The sequence below is a fragment of the Chaetodon auriga genome, chromosome 17, assembly GCF_051107435.1.
Source record: "Chaetodon auriga isolate fChaAug3 chromosome 17, fChaAug3.hap1, whole genome shotgun sequence".
NCBI classification, from domain to species: Eukaryota; Metazoa; Chordata; class Actinopteri; order Chaetodontiformes; family Chaetodontidae; genus Chaetodon; species Chaetodon auriga.
This window is the reverse complement of record NC_135090.1, coordinates 3,293,059-3,312,330: the sequence shown is the minus strand read 5'-3', so window position 1 is coordinate 3,312,330 and position 19,272 is coordinate 3,293,059. Positions and strand designations below refer to the sequence as shown.

The 19,272-nt window shown below is 40.7% G+C and overlaps 1 protein-coding gene across 1 annotated transcript; it reads left to right on the top strand.

Annotated features, from left to right (window-relative positions):
* The first annotated feature begins 234 nt into the window (after positions 1-234).
* On the top strand, positions 235-17,766 carry anln (anillin, actin binding protein). Its single transcript, XM_076753796.1, has 23 exons — positions 235-475; positions 3,802-3,952; positions 4,055-4,495; positions 5,645-5,982; positions 6,328-6,640; positions 7,041-7,246; positions 7,356-7,463; positions 7,542-7,653; positions 8,483-8,790; positions 8,925-9,073; positions 9,186-9,327; positions 9,950-10,085; positions 11,039-11,221; positions 11,356-11,482; positions 11,748-11,796; positions 12,234-12,287; positions 12,668-12,700; positions 12,821-12,839; positions 12,989-13,101; positions 13,733-13,819; positions 13,914-14,021; positions 15,423-15,595; positions 15,702-17,766. Exons 1-23 carry the CDS (start codon positions 458-460, stop codon positions 15,814-15,816), a joined length of 3,483 nt encoding a protein of 1,160 aa, XP_076609911.1. The 5' UTR covers positions 235-457; the 3' UTR covers positions 15,817-17,766.
* The last annotated feature ends 1,506 nt before the right edge of the window (positions 17,767-19,272 follow it).

Genomic DNA, 19,272 nt, shown 5'->3' with positions numbered 1-19,272 from the left:
GAATGTGTGCATTAGCTCAGTGTACGTTTTAAACAGCTTGTTTTTGAATACACAGATGACTGATTCATAAAGAAATGTGGAGCACTTGATACAGTCATGTGTATTGCAGTCTGTGGTCTGGTTGGTACCTCATAAAGTGACAGCTCTTTCCATATGTCTATGGCTCGCTCTACACGCCCAGGTTTTGATTGGCTCAACAAGTGTAAGCACGGCTCGTTGATTCTGATTGGATCTCAAGCGCTCGTTCAACTGTTGGAGTCTGCGCAGTAGGCGCAGCGCTGAAATTCAAATTTGAACAGCAGTTATGTGCAGAGAGAAGAGTCGAGAAGACGACAACAGAAGCTGAGAGCCGTTCAGCTCCCCTCATTACGCCCTGTTTGTGTACACACAGTGGTGTACAAGACTTTTAAAACACCCAGTTTTTAAATTAGTGCGCGTCTCGGGATAAACTGTCAAAATGGATCCGTTTACTGAGGTGAGTGGGTGAGCTAACTCAAGTAGCTAGTTTGCTATCGTCCACACTGGTAAGCTAATGTGAGGTTGAGTCAAAATAGTGCCGTTAATGTTACCTGCTAATGCTAAGCTACCTAACGTAACATTTAGTATTTTTATAATGTCATCAGACAGACGTTAGATGCACCAGGAGACGCACTTGTTTACTTCCATTGTACTTTAATGTAAGCTAACATTCAGAAATGTATGGTGATGCATTGAAACAAGGCCAATGAAAATATGTCACGTGTTGTGTCTTTGTCTTTTCAGTCGTCAGCAAGCACAAATCTGCAATAAAAATAACACCTAGCTTAGGAAGTATTTCAAAGATCTGACGGCTAAGGTTAATTTATATATGCAGTTTTCTACGTGTTTAACTAGTTGGTAAGTAATTTATCCAGAGTGCTGATTGACTAGCTCTCTATTCAGTATTATAGCATCCATATTCTTGTACTTCATCAGTACACTGAACCAACACACCAAAATCTGTTTAGCATAACGCTATTCAACTGAAACAGCTTTATCTCCATTTAAGGAAATGGTAAGTGTCAGCACTGGAAATTGTCCAACACTAGGTCCTCTTTGCTTAATTTTCTTTCCTTGCTTTAATGTAAGGAATGAAATTAGAAATGATTTATACCTAAAAACTGTTTTTATAATTCCAGTATCTGAGCCAATAGCGTTCGAGTTTGAAATTTCAAATCCAGGAACTACAAGCAGGAGTGGCTCATTCCACAGGAATGCTACTAAATGTGACTTCAGGTTTTCCACAACGCCTGGAGAAATGGTGCAGGCGGTGCAGTACAGCTGCAGGAATGTGTTGGAGCTTGCAAAGTTAACGCACTGCACAGTAAATCAGATTGTGTGAGGCCAAGGCAGAGGAATGTCATGAAAAGAAAAGAGGAAGGAAAGAGGGCAAGCAGACACATCCCTTTTTTTTATCTCTGGTGGAGAAGGGCTGCTTTGTGTGTCTTAGGCTGTTACGTCACTTGTTGAAATAGCCCATATGAAGACGGATAATATGCTGTGCCTTCTTCCAGAAGTTTATCCAGCAAGGAATCATCACGTTTTGGCCTACTTGAAAAAGCCGCAGACTAATTGCAAGTCTGACAACAACAGGAGTGTAATTACAAATAGGTTTGAGTCTCAGATTCTTTGGCACAACATGGACAAATCTACTGATTAAAGTCACAAGCTATGCTGCAGAACCAAAGTGTACAGAAAGTTAGAAGCTGTGAGGGATTTTTGGGGGGGGGGGTTGTCATTCTGCCATTGCAAAACTTTGTGTGATTTATTTATCTGTTTGTTTTTGTTTCTGTGACAAAAATAGTTGTCAAGAGTGAATTAAGAGCGCTAGAGATGGGTTCACACCCTGACTCTCAGGCTCCTTATCTCAGCACAGCGGGCCAATCATATTGTGAATTTCAGTTTGTCTGCTGTGGAAAGTTAGAGGAATTGCCTGATGCTCTTAATCCAGCTGGTGGCAGAAATATTAGTGCACATGCTGTTGTTTGCAAAGAAATAGTTTGAGCATGCAGCTCCCCCTAAAAGCCTAAATTGTTGTTTTTATAATTCTGTTTGTGCATAGATTAAACAACAGCATGCAAGGTTGCCAGTTAACTTTAGATGTTGGAAGGTGTATTTTGAACTTTGGCCAGAGCCATGATAGCCGTTACCCCTGCTTCCCGTGTTAATGCTCAGCTTGGCTATTCGCCTCCTGGCTCCAGCTCTGTGAAACTCTCTGATTTATTGTTGTGCATAAGGGTTACACTGCACAGTAGCTTCCGCGCCTACACATGGAGCTGATGTAAGAGTAAGCAATGCTTGGCAGTTTAGTTCTCATTAACCTACATCTTGAAAAGCTGTCTCCACTGCGGACTTCCAGCTCACTACTTTTATCACAGTGAATGAATGGACATTAAAATGAGGGACTGCACAGGAGTAGTCTTCTCTTCAGGAGAATGACAAATGATGAAAATAAATACAAGTTACATGTATGCAGCTCCAGTTCTGTATGTGTGCCTTTAACCCAGTCACTCTACATCACATAGTAAATTAAAATGGTATACACAGTCACTTACTGTGGGAATACAATTATTTCTTGATAATTTTTGTCTGGTTTTGCAGTGGTTGTATTTGTGGGTGAAGTCCAGCACTATACTCTGACTGCTATTTACCCTTTGCATTAAGTACAACTTAGTTTCAGCTTTAACACAGAAACATGACATTGGTATCGATCATCTCTCTCAAGAAAAGAAAGTGAATAACCATATTTCCCAAAATGTTGAACTATTCCTTCAAGGGCGTAACGACCAACTAAAGTCTGCAGGAAATTTCGTATTCATGGATGCATACAAGTTGTTGCTTTGAACTGATTCCTTCAGTTATTCCTGTAGCATAATAGCAGGTGCTCTGGATTGCTATGATAGTATTTACTCGCTGTGGGAGCTAAGTCCTTAGCTTGTCTTGGATAAAAACATTTCTGCTGTGAAGAACATAAAATAAAATTACAGTAAAAGGCAACACTGTCGCAGCAAGTAAAGCAAGAGAGGAATGCTGGTTAAAAAAATTGTGTAAATTCTTAAGTGCAATGCAAACAATTTACACTTTTTATGAACAGATGTGCAGCATAAGTTACCATAGTGATCTAGCCAGGTTAAAAGAGAGTCATCTTCATGGCATTGGAAACTCTGGCCATAGACTCAACATACCTCGCTAACCAGTTGATCTTGCTTTGTAGTACATCCCGCTGTTCAACAACATAATGTAATCCAGTGCAATTGTCCTGCTATAATAACACCTTTCTGCAAGTTATGATGTAATGTGACAAGATTTAAAATTCTTTGGTATTGTATTGTAGAGCTGCAGCGAGAAGTCGATTGAAAGAAAATGAATTGCCAATTATTTTGAAAATGAATAAAATGCCATTTTTCAAGTATAAATGTCAAACACTTGCTGGTTCCAGCCTCTTAAATGTAATGATTTGCTGCTTTTCTTTGTCATTTATGAGAATAAATGAAAAGTCTTTGAGTTTTGGACTGTTGGTTGGATAAAAGAAGCAATTTGACGATGTCACTTTGAAATTGTGATGAGCATTTTTCACCTTTTTTTTTTAAACATTTTATAGACTATTCAATTACTACTGAAATTAATTGGCAGATTAATCGATGAGAGTAATCGTTAGATGCAGCCCTGTTGTATTGTACCTGATACTGTGCAATAGAACATTCCACACATGATGGCTTTATTCTGTCCATATGTATAAAGCAGCTGCTGGAGTAACAATTTGACTGTTTTTCATCAAACCAGAAACTGCTGGAGCGGACTCGGGCTCGCAGAGAAAACCTGCAGAAGAAAATGGCAGATAGACCAAATGCAGCAAACAGACCGATGGTCAAAAGGGCCAGAGAGCCACTGGCTGACACCAACACTATGATCAGTGAGCCTGTCATTGATAAAGGTATGAACACATCTGTTGGACTGCTATGTGTGACTTGTCCTCTCAGTTTGACCAACGAGTTTCAGCTCTACTCTTTACTTACATTTCCCCACTTCCTCCCAGTTCCACAGGTGTCCTCCAAGCCTTCTCCGTCCAAGCGCAGGTGCTCAGGGGAAAATGTTCAGCCTGCAGCTGGCGAGGAGAACCAGGAGCCAGTGTTGACCCGTCCCGTAGCCCCCATGCTCTCAGATCCTCTGACAGACAAGAAACCTCCGGTGGGCCCCGCCAGTATCCGACATTCCTCCTCCCTGGAGAAGACTGCTGCCCGGCCTGCTGTCCAGTCTCAGCCAGGGCAGCTGAAAACTGCACAGCCTGAGCCAGAGAAGATGGCTGTCACCCCTGCCCCTGATCCCCCAAGCAGCAGAGAAGCAGACATGGTGACTGCCAGTTCAGTCCTGCAGAGGAACAAGAAGGACCCGGAGGAAGATCCAGCTCCATCTGCTGCTGGCATGAAGTCTCGTCTGCAGAGGCTAGCAGAGCAGAGAAAGTATTGGGATGAGAGTGGTAAGAATATTTTTTTGTGCTGATTGATGAGATTTTATTTAATTTGTTTAGCTTTTCAGATAAAATAATCTTAAGTAAGTAATCAATATTTAGACAATCCATGATCACGGTTTAAACAAAGGAGAATCTTCACACCGAAACATGGGGTTAGAACATGTCAGTTTCAGTTAATGTTGCTTTTAATAGACTGACAGCCATTAAATGGTAACTAACCAGTTAATTTTGCGTTGAGGAGCATGCTGGACGGGATTTCCCAGTCAGTCATGTCCTGAAAGATTTCAGTGTCCTGGACAAATAGGGGAACTTCTGCTCAAATATCTGTGTTTATGGACCTATTTTCCAAAGCTTTCGTGTGTGGGGACAGCAGTTTTTGAAACTGACAGAGTATTGAGCGAGCCACGGAGCGGGCTGCAGTAATCCCTCTGTGCATTTGCGTTCAGTATACTTCCACTGAAAGTGTCTGTTTTTGCAACTGACAGGATCAGACTGTCAGTATCTCCACAGAAATATGTCTTTGTCAAAGAGTAAGATCTAGCTATGTGAGCTATGTTGCTCACGCCAAAGCCACAAGACTCCGTTCATAGAAGCAGTCATTTCATCATCAGATGAAAGGTGGGTGGGTGGGTGTGCAGGCGGGCATGCATGCGCAAATCATTAAATTTAATGGTGAAGACTTGGGTTAAGGTGAGGATTAGGTTAGGTTTGTAAGGGTTAGGGTTAGGCAAGTAGTAATAATGGTTATGCTCAGGGTAACTCTCCAGGAAATGCATGTAAGTCTATGTATTGTCCCCAAAAATTATGAAAACTTAACGTGTGGGCGTGTATAACTAAACCCACAGACCAACATGCACAACCCGTTAAAAATATTCTGTGGTTACCCAATTAACGATTAACCATTGACATCTTTAATTATGATCCTAGTAAGAGTCAGGTGTCAAAGACAGAAAAGGCCACAGTGCTTCACCTGTTTTTCTGTAGTCGTACTGTATGTTCCTGCAGCAGAAAGGGTTTCTGATTTCACTGTGGGCCACTCAATTGGTGTTTCAGGAATTCAAAATTTGAGATTGCTAATTGTCAAGAGTGCAATGTCCACTCTCACAAATGTCAAATACAGTTTGCCCCTGGACAAACACATTACTACCTTTTCAGGCACCTCTGATGCATATCCAGAGTCAGACTGCACTCCCTTGTCCCTGTTGAAGAAACATGCGGAGGTCCCACCAGCCACCGTCCCCACCGTGTCCTCAGAAACTCCTGTGGGGAGGAAAGGCAGACTGGCCAACCTCGCTGCCACCATTGGATCCTGGGAAGACGACCTAAGCCATGCTAACATTCCCCGTGAGGATGCAAAAGCGAAGTCTGGTTTAGCTGCTCCCAAGTTTGCAGTCAGAGATGCTTCAGTGGCTGCCAGCACTAAATCAAGTGCTGCAGACCATGTGGTGGTCAGTTCAACTGCAAGCAGCAAGAACATATCCAGCTCTGATCAGGTAGGTTCACCTGAAATGGTCTTATTAATTATTATTATTATATTAATTATAATTAATTATATTATTATATGAATTGTCTACTTTGGTGAATTTTCCTACTCTTTTCATTTCAGCTAATGTGTACAATACTTTCTGTCATTTTTCCAGCAAAAATGCCAAACACATGCTTATTGCAAGTCCTCAAATGTGGGAGTTTGCTGGTTTTCTTTATGATATGCAATAGTTGCACACTTGTATTTTCAACACAGAGCTTTTTAGTTTGACCTCTAGACCAACAGGATGCCCCAATTTATATTGCTTTTGACCATGCTTTATTAATGAAGGAACTATTGTATGTCTTTTTAGCAGGCTGCATATTCTCCAGTGAAGTCTAGCCGAGTGGTTCTCCCAAGCCCTCAGAAGGCTGACATTCCTACAACCAGGCCAGCACTTCAGTCCAGTCCTCAGAAGAGTTCCAACCAGGGGATGACCTTGCACTCTAGTCCCCAGAAGGCCGGCCCTTCCTCCTCAACATCAGTGCTTCAAAGTCCCCTGAAGAATCAGGGCCTCTCCCGGGACCTCAAACCCACCTCCAGCCCACAGAAACCAGAATTACGTGCCAAACCCACCACTGCTGGCCCCTCTGTCCACCAGGAAAAGGCTACTGCTGGAACACCCGGTGAGTCATGTTACAGTTAATTTAGGAAATATTTTATAAAATTGGATAAGGAGTGATGTCCTAGTTATTCAGATGTGCTCTATCAGACAAACTGAATTACTTGGGTAAATACATTAGGTTGTATAATGTAAGGTGTTATGCTATATATTACATGTACCAGGAGCACCTTCCCGAGCTCCTCCTTCACATGATCTGGCCTGTTTATAGAAAAATGTATTAATTTTATGTCCTTGTTGGTTTTGTGGTGCTGAAAATTATCTTCAATTTTAGATTTATACCTAACCTTGTATTTTTAATTATGTGCTCGAACCAGTAAGATTACAGCTGGTTTTGTTTAGTGTTGAATGTTGAGCAGTGTCCTCCTCATGTGTGACAGAGTATATGGTATATTCCTGTATAGGTGTAAAATCTTTCCTTGAGCGCTTTGGGGAGAGGTGCCAGGAGCGTGCCACCCACAGCTCCCCAGCAGGGGGCGTTAACCATGCCAAGACACCCTCTGTAACTCCATTACCGGTCACACCAAACACCAGGCTGGTACAGGAGAGGTTCAGAGCTGCTCAGGCTGCAAGCACAACCTGTGCTGATCTCACACAAAGACAGAAGCTGGTAGGTTAATGTCAGAGATGCTATAGTGTATCATGTTATTGTTGCAATCATTTTGTGTGATATCACAAAACCAAAATCAGATTAAAAAAAAAAAATCCCTTAATTTCAGGAGCGAGAGTCTGAGCTGGCTCAGATTCGCAATCGATTTCAGAAGGGGAACAACATGTGGAAAAACAAAGATGAAGTGGTAGCAACCAATAAAACCACGGACATCAAGGTTGGTCAACAAGCATCTCGCAAAATAGGCATGTTTTCATAGAATGTGCAAAGTTCTAATAAATAATGTGTTTTTTAGGAACAGCTTCTCAAGCCTGTGGAGGTTGAAGTTGCCCCACTTGAACCACAGGATGAACCCGCAGCACCCTCTACTGAGTGTACTGATCCACCTGCAACATGCATGTCTCCAGGTATTAAACAATGTTTCAGATTGGTGATTAAACACTTTTATTTGGTTGTGTCCAGACGTGTGAGTGATCAGTTACAATGACAGACGAACACATACACGACTCTCTGTTTTGCAAAGTAACAGGATAACAAAATGAAGAACTTTTCCTGCTTGAGGAATTTTAATTTTTTTAATTGCTGCTATATTTATACTGGCATAAAAAAAACATTTGGCTTGTCTTGTGAGAAAGTGTGAAAATCAATAGCTCAGCATCTCTGGGGTTTGTTATCAAACCTTTTCCACAGTAAAACATTTGAATTTCTTTGTTGAATACAATACTCTAGTGTAATGGCTTTCTGGCTATTATAACACATTATCTTTAAGTAATGAGGTGCAGAATGAATCAATGTCATCTATGTGCAAAGAGGATCTATAGTTTTTGACCATAAATAAACCAGAATTCTGGCCATTATTCAACCCCATAACTCAGGAACAGAAGAAAGACTGTGACCATGTTTCGCATTTGGTCAGACGCTGAACTGGTGACACTAATCTTGGGTGGTCACCTTCAAACTGTGCTGATTGCGTAGATCTTCTTTGCTGCTGGGTTGAAGATGTGGGTGAAGCATCCACATTTTACAGTTTGTAGCTTCTTTGCAGCAGCATCCATATTTGAAGCATTGTAGTCAAACACAAGCTCATTGGTTCTGCTGATATTAAGCTTCAGGTGATTGTTGTTGCTCCATGTGATGAAGCTCTCTATCAGTCCTCTGTACTCCCCTGGAAAAACAGTCTCTAAGTGAAGACAGCACTATATGTTATGTTGTTTTCTAACATATATTAAATAACAGGTCATGGATTGATGGTCTCGCCTCCAGCCTCAACATCCAGTCCTCTCAGGGTGCTCACCCATGCTATAGAGAAAAGTACTGAGGAAACCCCAGAAGACAAGGAGGTGGTGAAGGAGATCGAGATGAATGTGGACCAGTCCATCAACTCTGCAGTGATCAACGAGCTGTTTGATGGTGTCCTGGAGCAGAGTGCAGATGAGAGTGATGACGAGGAGGAAGATGCTTTGAATATCTCCTCCATGTCCATCCTCGCTCCACTAGCAGAGACTGTGGCAGCTGTAGTGAAGAGTCCAGAACGCAGAATGATGGTAGGCAACAACATGACGGTTCTTTCTGCCACTTATATGTACTTCACGCAAGAGTTAGTGTTGGACCTTTCTGGGTGAGGCCAAAATGGCCAGAAACTGCTGAGCAAAAACATTTTCTTCATGTCTTTTTGCAGACGTCAACTCCAGCCAGCTCATTCATGACAAAGAACAACACTCCAGACAGTGTTTCCAAACCAAGCAAGTTCCAGAGTGCTAACATAGTACAGACTGGCTCCCCAGACAGTGTTGAGGCCTCAAATGAAGACCTCAAGTTACCGTATAGGTGAGTGGAGAACTTACTATATGCTCCATATGTAGTACTCGGATGTTTTAAAGCTTGCTGTCCATTTTGTTTCAGTAAGTGTGTAACTTAAATGTATGTGCGTGTGTGTTAGCATTGATGCTTATAGGTCCACCCGGGTGAAAGAGACTGAGAGACCCAATGTCAAACAGGTGATTGTGAGAAAAGAGGACATTTCTCACAGAGTGGAGGAACACAGAGGGTCGAGTCTCTTCAATGTCAAACAGAAAATGAAGGTTTGGAACAAATACTTGAATTTGCTGTGTAAAGTTTTCATATGTACTCTGTTATTCACTTTATTGACGTACAACACAGATTCTGAACTTAAAAAAATAGACATGATTTTCAATTGAAAACACTACAAAGACCTTATATTTAAGTCCTACCAAATGTCAGAAATAAGAATTGAGTTTATTTTTTCTCATTGTCAAGTGGAGGTTAAGATCCTCTTGCTGAGGGAAAAAAAGGTGAATTCTCAGCCTGCATTTTTCAGAGTAAACAGAAGATGTCAGTAAAGCATAATATTGCATATCCAACCCTGATTCCAAAAAAGTTGGGATGTTGTGGAAAACATAAATAAAATGAAATGTGATGATTTGATGATCCTTTTTGACATGTACTCATTTGAAAACGGTACAAAGTCAATATATTTCAGATTTTACCTCATCAATCACTGTATTCTGTTTTATTTGCATTTTACACAGCATGCCAGTTTTTTTGGAATTGGGGTTATACATTAAAAAAAAAACATGACACATTTACTGAAAATGCACATTGTGAGTGTCAGAAACAAGTTTGAAACAGCTTAGTTTACCACAAGGAGGACGAGGTTACAGTTCACTCTGTATGTGTCCGTAGTTTCTGACGAATGAGATGAACCTGCAGCAGACCGTTATTCATCAGGCCAGTCAGGCCCTGAACTGCTGCACAGATGAGGAGCACGGCAAAGGATCCCAGGTGGAAGCTGAGGCACAGAGGCTGCTGTTGGTGGCAAGTGAGTTTGTTCAGATGGTACTTGACTCATGCTCGGCAAACTTAAATGTGGTTTTAGAAGTTATTCAGCTTCATTTATAAAACCTGTTTGCCTGATATCAGACAGACTCGTCGTCTCATGACACTGTTTCCATCCTCAGTCTGACGTTTCTTCCACTCTAACTGGGTTCATGGGGAGGGGGATTCGTTTTTCATTAACCGGTCTCTAGAGACCAGCGTATTCACCTGAATCTAATGTCATTCTAAGTCAACACTGATGCGTTGCTATGCCAACATACTGGTTTTGGCAGGCTTTTAAGGGTAGAGTGGAGCAAAGTAAAAAGAAACTATGATGTTGGGTGAAGAACAGCCACAATAGCAGCGTCTGTCTTGTTGTTATTTCTCCTCCTCGGTTCTGGTGCACAGCTTCACAACACTTGACAACAGCTTGAGAACAGCTTTAGTCCTGCCCATGGCGCTGATTGACAATCATTAGTCCCCCTGTGGCGGTCATCGAATCGCCGTTTCTTGTCAGGATGGCAGACAAACCAGCCAACTGAGTGGAGTGGGTGGATTCATGATCTGGACCCAGGCAACAAACTTGTAGCCGTTCTTGTGAATGCCTTATTATCTTTTTCTTTATGAACATTTCAAAATCTAGCCATCAGGTTCATTTTGGGGTTTAATACTTAACTAAAACTCTGTTACTAATAAGCTGCAATTTGAATGTGAAGAAAAAAGATTTGAGACCATACAATCATACAAAAATTAACACTACTATGCAAAGTGCCAATACATACAAGCAGTTTCCAGGCTGTGTGTGAACTTGGCTTTCAGACATCTGCTTTGTGTAAATAATAAAGCCACAGCAGCACCACAGCTTGTCCATATATATTTTAAAGCCCTCTCTGTAGGATTTGGTGACTCCCAGTGGAAGTATCAAGGCTTGTCTTTCTTTTCTTTTGACATTGTAAGCTGAGAGGAGGGAAGCATTGAAGGCAGAGCTGGATCGTCTGAAAGGAGACCCAGCAGGCCAGAAAAAGGCCCCTGCAGCCCCAGAACCTTCGAGCGTGTCTGCCTCCAAGGGCTCCATCACCCTGCAGGAGTTACGCCTGCCTCTCAAGGCAGACTTTGCTTGCTCCACTGCCAACAAGCCAGGTAGACTCAAAGTGCAATAATTTCAAAGAAGCACTCCACTGTCCACATTTTCTGCAGACATCAGTCGTCACTCAGTATTGTTGAGTATTTATTGTACTGATGGTTAACATCATTTTGTCTTTTGATTATTTCAGAGGCAACCAAATATTCCTTCTTTATCATGATTCGTGCTGGAGCAGAGCACACTGTGGCCACACCATTGGCCAGCACCCACCGCGGCCTCAGTGGGGACACCCTCGCCTTCCCTACCAAGTTCACCATGTAAATCACATGCTCCTTCTCCTACAGCGAGAAACGAGTACACATCATGTTATCTGATAATGACTCATTAGGATTTGATTGAGATTCAGACATTGTTATTTCCCTTTGACATGATAATGTGTAGTGTGGTTGTTTGCTAAAGTTTAATCCAAAATGCACGTTTTTAACTATCTGTATTGAACAGAGAACAGGTCAAACTCTCTGATTTCTGTTGATCATTATGAAATATTGACAAAAATTACCCGTCTCACCTCTTCACTCTCAGCTCTGATGTCTCCAGTAACTTTGAAGTTGACATTGAGGTGTATGGCCTGGTGAGTGTCTGACATCATGGTTCACAGATACCAAAATAATGATCCTCTGTACACATCCTGTATGCACTGTACAGTATTTTCTGATTTGTCTTTGTCTTGCGGTATGAATGAAAGTCTAAGAATATTTTATGTCTGGATGGATTCATGGATTCATATGTAGCCCTTAAGATAAAAGGAAAAAGTGCCTTGCAATAAATTCTGGACTATCATCCAGTAGAAATTGCTCTGTACTCACTGTTTCAGTTGGGATACTGATGAGTATGTACAAATACTGATACCATTCAGATACTCATTTTTCCCACTTGAATATTGATTTCTTCGTATGCACATTTCTTAAGATGACAATGAAAATATGATCCTTAATGTTTTGAGTTGTAATCTCGAATTACTGACTACTGGTTCATTCCTAACATGTGCTTAACTGCTGACATCCTCAGGTGCAGAAACGTGAGGACTGCAGTGACAAGAAGAAGAAGCCCAGCAAGTCAAAGGTAAAGCTCCACACCAAATGCAGAACACATCGCCAAACAATGACGGAGCATGTTTTAATACTCAAAAAAGTGTGCATCTGTGTGTGTCCAGATAGTATGGAGACAGGTTCATGACGCCCATGATCTGTGTATGTCGGTATGAACAGTTTCTGTATCAGATCCCTCACATGTCGGTGGGTGTGCACTGTGTGGGCACATGGATTTTTAAAGAATATCACTACTATGAAACTGCTCCTGTACACAGCTTTGGGTGCTCATTTCATTTAGAGGAGAAGAATGCTAACCAGCCAGCAACAAACACATCCCTCAGACACATTGTACTGTCACATCCTTCCTTTTGGAGCAAAAATACATGATTTGCTGTACATTTGTCTTTGTAGGCTATCACACCAAAGAGATTCCTCGCCATCACTGTAAGTACTTCAAATGTACTTTATGCTGCCGAACAATCACTTCTTCATTTATCAAAAGGTAACTTCTCATCTTCCTTAAATTTGTTTTTTAATTTGTTCCTTTCATCTTTTGTTTTGCAGAAGAGTGTTCAGACACCAGGTATGTCAAGATATGAAATCATCATCAAGTCAAATGTCATGGAAACCTTTTGCATCTCACAGAGAGCTTCAGGGAGGTGGTAAATTTAAACCATGCGGTGTTGTTTTCCCCATATGAGATATTGATGATGTCCTTCTTTCTGTGTGTAGTTGTGGCCAGTCCAGGTGGCCCCAATGCTGTTCGCACCAGTAATTTCATCCTGGTTGGATCACACAAGCTCACGCTGTCCTCTATTGGGAAAACCAAATTTCCTTTGGAGAAGGTAAAGAAAGCTGCAGATGTCACCTTTTCATCTTCCTCTTCTTTCTTCCACATTCACGCTTTTAGAGCACTTTAGTTTCCTTCTTTATTCTGCGTTTCATATGTGCCTGGCCTTTGTCTGCTGTATGTGAGACACTGACAAATACCTCACTTGGATCGTAGTGATATGTTTGTGTGCAGGCTTTACAGAGACTCACAGTTACCCTGTTTGTTCTCGTGGAACAGTATGTTCTGCCTGTGCACTCACTCACCTGCCTTGCTTTCTTTTAGATCAAATATGAAGGAGAACTACTCAGTGGCATGTTTCATACCAAGGTTACTACTTGTCCTATTGCATGTTTCTTGTGCGCTGTTTGTGTGGGAAGGATGGTGAACACACTGTGACAAGTAATACTCTGCACTGCATTGTTACACTAACATCATCAGCTTCATCTGATCACAAAGCTGTTCTCAATAGGGAGTGTGAGTTGCTTTTCATCTGTCTAGGATTGTCAGCTGCTTTTAACCAACTGTTAAGGAAGCTTGCATTGGAGCCTTTATTTGTATTTATTGTGTTTATTTGTTGTTTAACCGTATCTGGTATCTTTATGACGTGTGACTATTTCATAAAGTGTCTGTACTTTGAATTCAAGGTGCCGTTCTTGTGCCCTCTGGAGGGCCACATCTACCTCAAGATGCAGTGTGAAGTTGGCTCAAAGGTGGAAGAGAAAGGCTTCCTGGTGAGTGGCAGCAGATCACGTCATCACCACAGATTAACACTGAGGCAGCCAGTTTGCTGATACAAGTATGTTGTCATTTTAATCTCCTCCTCAGACCATGTTTGAAGATGTTAGTGGATTTGGAGCCTGGCACAGGAGGTGGTGTGTGTTGTCAGGGTACTGCATCTCCTACTGGACATACCCAGACGATGAGAAACGCAAGGTAACTGAGCTCTTCTACAGAAAACCGTGTTATTTTTTTCATCAGTTTTCATAGAGTACTGCAGGGCAGTAAAGAGAGACTCTAGCTGTGGCTGTTTGCTCTGCAATTCCTAATAGAAACATTTTTGATGACAATTCCTTAAATTTGCTTCTTAAGCAATTGTAACCAAAATATCTCCGGTGGACTAGGTAAAGCAGACATTTTTTCTAACATATCTTTAGCATTTCTGTACTCGTTGCTACTTATTAGTCAACATACATATACACAGTCACCAATGTGTCTGTGATAAGCTGGTACAACCCAGATTCCCAAAAAGGTGGCGCTGTGTAAAACATAAATAAAACAGAATGAGATAATTTGCTAATCCTTCTCCACATATACTCATTTGAAAACACAAAACAATACAAAGACAATATTTTTAATGTTTTACTCATCAGCTTCATTCATTTTTTTGTAAATGTATGCTTATTGTGAATTTGATGCAACATCTTTCAAACATGTTGGGACAGGAGTAACTAAAGACTGGGAAAGTTGTGGAATGCTCCAAAAATACCTGTTTGGATCATTCCACAGGTAAACAGGTTGATTGGTAACAGATGATAGTATCATGATCGGGTATGAAAGGAGCATCCATGAAAGGCTCAGTCATTCACAAGCTCGGATGGAGGGAGGTTCACCACTTTGTGAACACATGATTGTATGAAGGATATCAATACATGGGTTCAGGAACAATTCAAAGAACAAACAAATTATTGCATTTTATTTCTATCTACATTTTACAAAGCGTTCCAGCTTTTGGAATCAGGGTTATAATACGGGCCCTGCTGATGTATTGGTCAAGCTCTTGTTCTGGAGATTTGTGCTGAAATCGCTCATGGTGGTTCCATCAGTTTATTTGTTTCACATGCAGAACACATCTGTAATGTTGGACCAACCGCTGTGCTGTGACATCCAAGCCACATACTGCAGCAGAATCAGAATCAGAATCAGAATCAGAATCAGAATCAGAAAAAGCTTTATTGCCAAGAATGCTTTTACACATACGAGGAATTTTTTCTGGTGAAATTGGTGCATGACACATCTACTAAAAATGACACATCTACTAAAATAAGAGCATAAAAAATAACAATTTAAATATATATACAGAAGTCTGTTATTGTTAGAAACACAGTACTGTTTTTCAGAAAGAAGTCCCAGTTGAGCGTTAATGTAACGCATAGAGTTATATTTATATCACTCAATGTGACAGAACACTGACAGACAGTACACTGTCTGTTAGAGAATGAGTGCTGTTAGAGTGCATGGGGTCAAAGGGGGATGCCATAGTACACTGTGTTGATAATCATCATCTTCTTCTTCATCTTCCTCTTTGCTTCTCTTCTTCTTTGGCTCTTCTATCAGAATCCCATTGGTCGCATCAACCTGTCTAACTGCACCAGTAAAAAGGTGGAGCCCGTCAACAGAGAGTTCTGTGCCAGACCCAACACATTTGAGCTCATCACAGTCAGACCCCAAAGAGAGGACGACAAAGAGACGCTCGTCAGTCAGTGTCAGAACACTATGTGTGTCACCAAGTGAGTCCCTTTCATTTATGTGTCCATATAACCTCGTATGTCTATTTGAAAAGTTTGTCTAGAAATATTGCCACACTGCTGAACACAGAGTGTTTTTTCTGTGCAGAAACTGGCTGAGTGCAGACACTAAGGATGAGAGGAATCTGTGGATGAAGAAACTGAACCAGATTCTGGTGGATCTGCGTATGTGGCAGCCAGACGCCTGTTACAGGCCGCTGTAATTACTGCACTACGTCACAACCAGCCCTTCTATCTTTGGACTGTCATTATCAGTGACACATGCAATCACTAAGTGCAATACAATATAAGAATTGTTAAATATTTCCACTTGTGGATGTTTTACAGGAGATAAGTAAGCAAACACAAGTTGTAGATCAGAGGAAAGTAAGTAAAGCCATACATTTGAAACATTTCAGTACAGTATTTTGTGTAGGAGTTGGGGTGTGGCACTACATTTTATACATTTCCAGACTGGTCTGATACTCTGTTGTTTTGGGGTATTGTTGAGCTGTTGTTTTATTATGCCAATGCAAATATTTAGTGTCCTTCACATACAATGCATGGCTTTAAATTATTTGGTTTCAGTGCTGAAATCACTATATAAATGGTGTTAAAATTATTGATTTTGAAGCACCAAAGTTTTATCACACTTATCCTGCATGACAGCACAGAACTATACTGATTGATGCCTTTGGTAAGTTTTTACTTTATATATATTAGCTTTTCTAACTTGTGGCGTGACTTTCACCTGGTTTTTCTTCATTGCCATGCACAGATTTCTATCCAGTTATACCCCAGTTTTTATTCTGTTTGTAATGTTTGTTGTAATTGTTTGAGTGTGGAAGTTGAAGCAGTGCAGGGTAAGGTCTGTTACATATTCTACGCTATACAGACATTGATATTTGAGAGTTAAAAAAATCCAACAACATATTGGCCAATATTACTTTATGTAAATGCGAACAAACATTTTTGATAAGAGTCCCATTTTTTGTGTACACGTCAGAAAATTTTACAGTGGAAAATAAAGTTGTCAGTGCTCTGTGGTTGACAAACTATGTAACATTAACACTGTAAATCACCTTGAACACACCTTTTGGCTTTGTGTGCCACTGTTTATTCCTCATTGGCATACATGATGTTTATCAGGCAGCATTTACGTGTGATGGAAAAAAAAATTAAAACAAACATGCCTCATCTACACAAAGGAAGCTATTTGGATCGAGCATTGCATTTGCTTTGTTGGTGTATTTAGCAATGACCACCAAAAGCTGTATTCTGCGTGTGTGTTTTGTTTTTTGTAGCTCATTGTGAAGTGTTAATATCATAATATGTGGTATTACAACAGTACCAATTTCTCTTATTTTCTATATTGTATATCAATACTAGCAGCATGAAAACTATGAAAGAACACATTTGGATTTATATAACATACAAAATATGTAAACAAAGCAAAGTATGCTCTGTATTTTAGCTTCTTCAAAATGGCCAATAGCCAAAATAGTTTGCCTTAAGGACAGCTTTGCACACTGTTGGTATTCTCTCAACCATCTTCATGAAGTTCTCACCTGGAATGCTTTTCCAATGTCTTGAGAGAGTTTCTACATATGCTGAGCACTTGTTGGAACAGATGATGAACTGTATCCGCTCTTTGAACTGTGTGAAACATTTCTGTAGGCTCTAATCTCAGGTGCTGTTAACTGGTCATGTCTGAGGCATACCCAGTGCAGCAGAGGTAACTGTTGGTCCATCCTCTCCTGGGCAGTCCTCATGAGAGCCAGTTTCATCATACATCAGATGTTTGATGGTTTTTGCAGCGGTACTTTGCAGCTCGACTGTCCGTCGTGTCTTACGGTAATGACGGGTTGTTTCTCTTATAAAACCTATCTTAGTTTAACACTTTCTGTTTGCGTCATAATTCCACACGTGTTCTTTCATAGTTTTGATCTACAATGTAGAAAATGGTAAAGAAGAACCATTGGATGAGGAGGTGTGTCCAGACAGTGGCTGGTGCTGTACATATTTAGTCAGATATGTCATCCCCTTGTGTTGCTTATTGAGAGCATGTAACAGACTTTACTGTGACCCGGTGGGTGTTGGGAAATGTAGTTTCAGTTGACAGAGTTCCTCTTTCAAGTTAAAGATGACTTTTTTCCATCATGGTGATAATGAGTACAAACTTACAAAACTTAAGGCGTATTGTTTCTCCATAGAATTTCGTCATGAAGACTATGAGTGAACAGGAAATATGTTGGTGGTTTCAACAGATACTTAATTCTTCAGCTTGTCAGGTTTTTGCAGATCAATGAGGCTTCAATAAATGCCTGCTTTGACCAAAATGGACCAGGTTACTAATGCTTAGTAGTCTTTGTCATGTTATTGAAATGGCATATTAAATTGAATGTACAATGATTTACAATGAAAGCTATGAGATATTTGAATGTCATTTCATATACATATACTCACTGTTTATTTGTAATATTAGGAGTGTAGGAATGGAGCTTTATCAAAACCTCTAGTGTCACAAACACATTGCAGAGGTTGCTGCCGTTTCCCTCAGGAGTTGGTGGAGACCCGACCACAACTAAAAGGAGAGTGACTATTGCCTTTTTTTTCATACACTGTGCAATATAGTTTTCCCTAATTGTTTTTTGTTAAGTGCTTGTGAAAGTTGAGCGCTTTATTTTTTTTTTTCTATCAGACCAAGAAAGCTTAAAGAAATAGTTTGCCTTTTTTATTTATTTTTTTTTTTTTCGAAAATTTTTTCGAAATAAAAATATATAAAGTATCCACAATTGCAGACATTTTCACGCCCTTAGAAGCTCATTCCTTTTCGTTTCCAATATTGCGACTTTTCCCCCTCCTTTTGGGGAACTAAGAGGGGGAGAGTCCCGTGAACAAATTACTCCTCTTTCCCTGGGTTTGCCTCTCAATTTCAGCCTCGGCGTATATCAACCCCCCTCCATCTAAGCTGGTGTCTCCAAATGGCTTTTCTTTGGGCCACTGAAGGATTCTGGCATATTCGATGCAATGCTCTGGTAGCCTCGGCATTGATACAATGGTGCACATGGGGAAGTTAATCTGTGGCAGGTACAGCTCCAACGTGCAGTCGATGCACGCAGTCATGCCGGGCAGAATGACCCGAGCGTTTCCTTTGAAGCCCTCCGTTCCTCCATCGATGAGGGGGATGATGGAGCAGGGCTTTAATCAAAATGAATGTTCATTTGCTAATACAGTACATGGCACATGGTACACTGTGGAATAGGCCGTATATAGGCTGTTGATCCAGATCAGCATAGGAGATGGTATGTGGGGTTCTGTCTATTTTTGTCCTTTCTGGTCTCTTTGTGAAGCGTCTTTGAGTGTCCTGAAAGGTCGTATATAAGTAGAATGTATTCTTCTTCTTCTAATGAGATGTATGTTTTATATAAACTAAGCTATCTGCCACACTTTTGGTTTATATATAATTCCAGGTTTTGCCAGCACAATCGATTTAAATAGAAGAGCCTGAAGAACAGGTCTGTGTCAACCTTTTATTATAAAGTGCAAAGTCGTCTTAAACAGGAATTCTTCAGTAAAGTAGACAAAAGAAAACTGACAGCAGCCAGAAGCAGCCAATGTGTCGAACCAATACACAATACTCTCATGATTAATGATTTTGTCTGATTATTTAAAGATGT

Coding starts and splice junctions, on each gene's coding strand:
- anln (XM_076753796.1), top strand. Junction 9,328..9,949: donor ATGTCAAACAGAAAATGAAG/GTTTGGAACAAA, acceptor ATGTGTCCGTAG/TTTCTGACGAATGAGATGAA. Junction 15,596..15,701: donor AACACTATGTGTGTCACCAA/GTGAGTCCCTTT, acceptor TTTTCTGTGCAG/AAACTGGCTGAGTGCAGACA.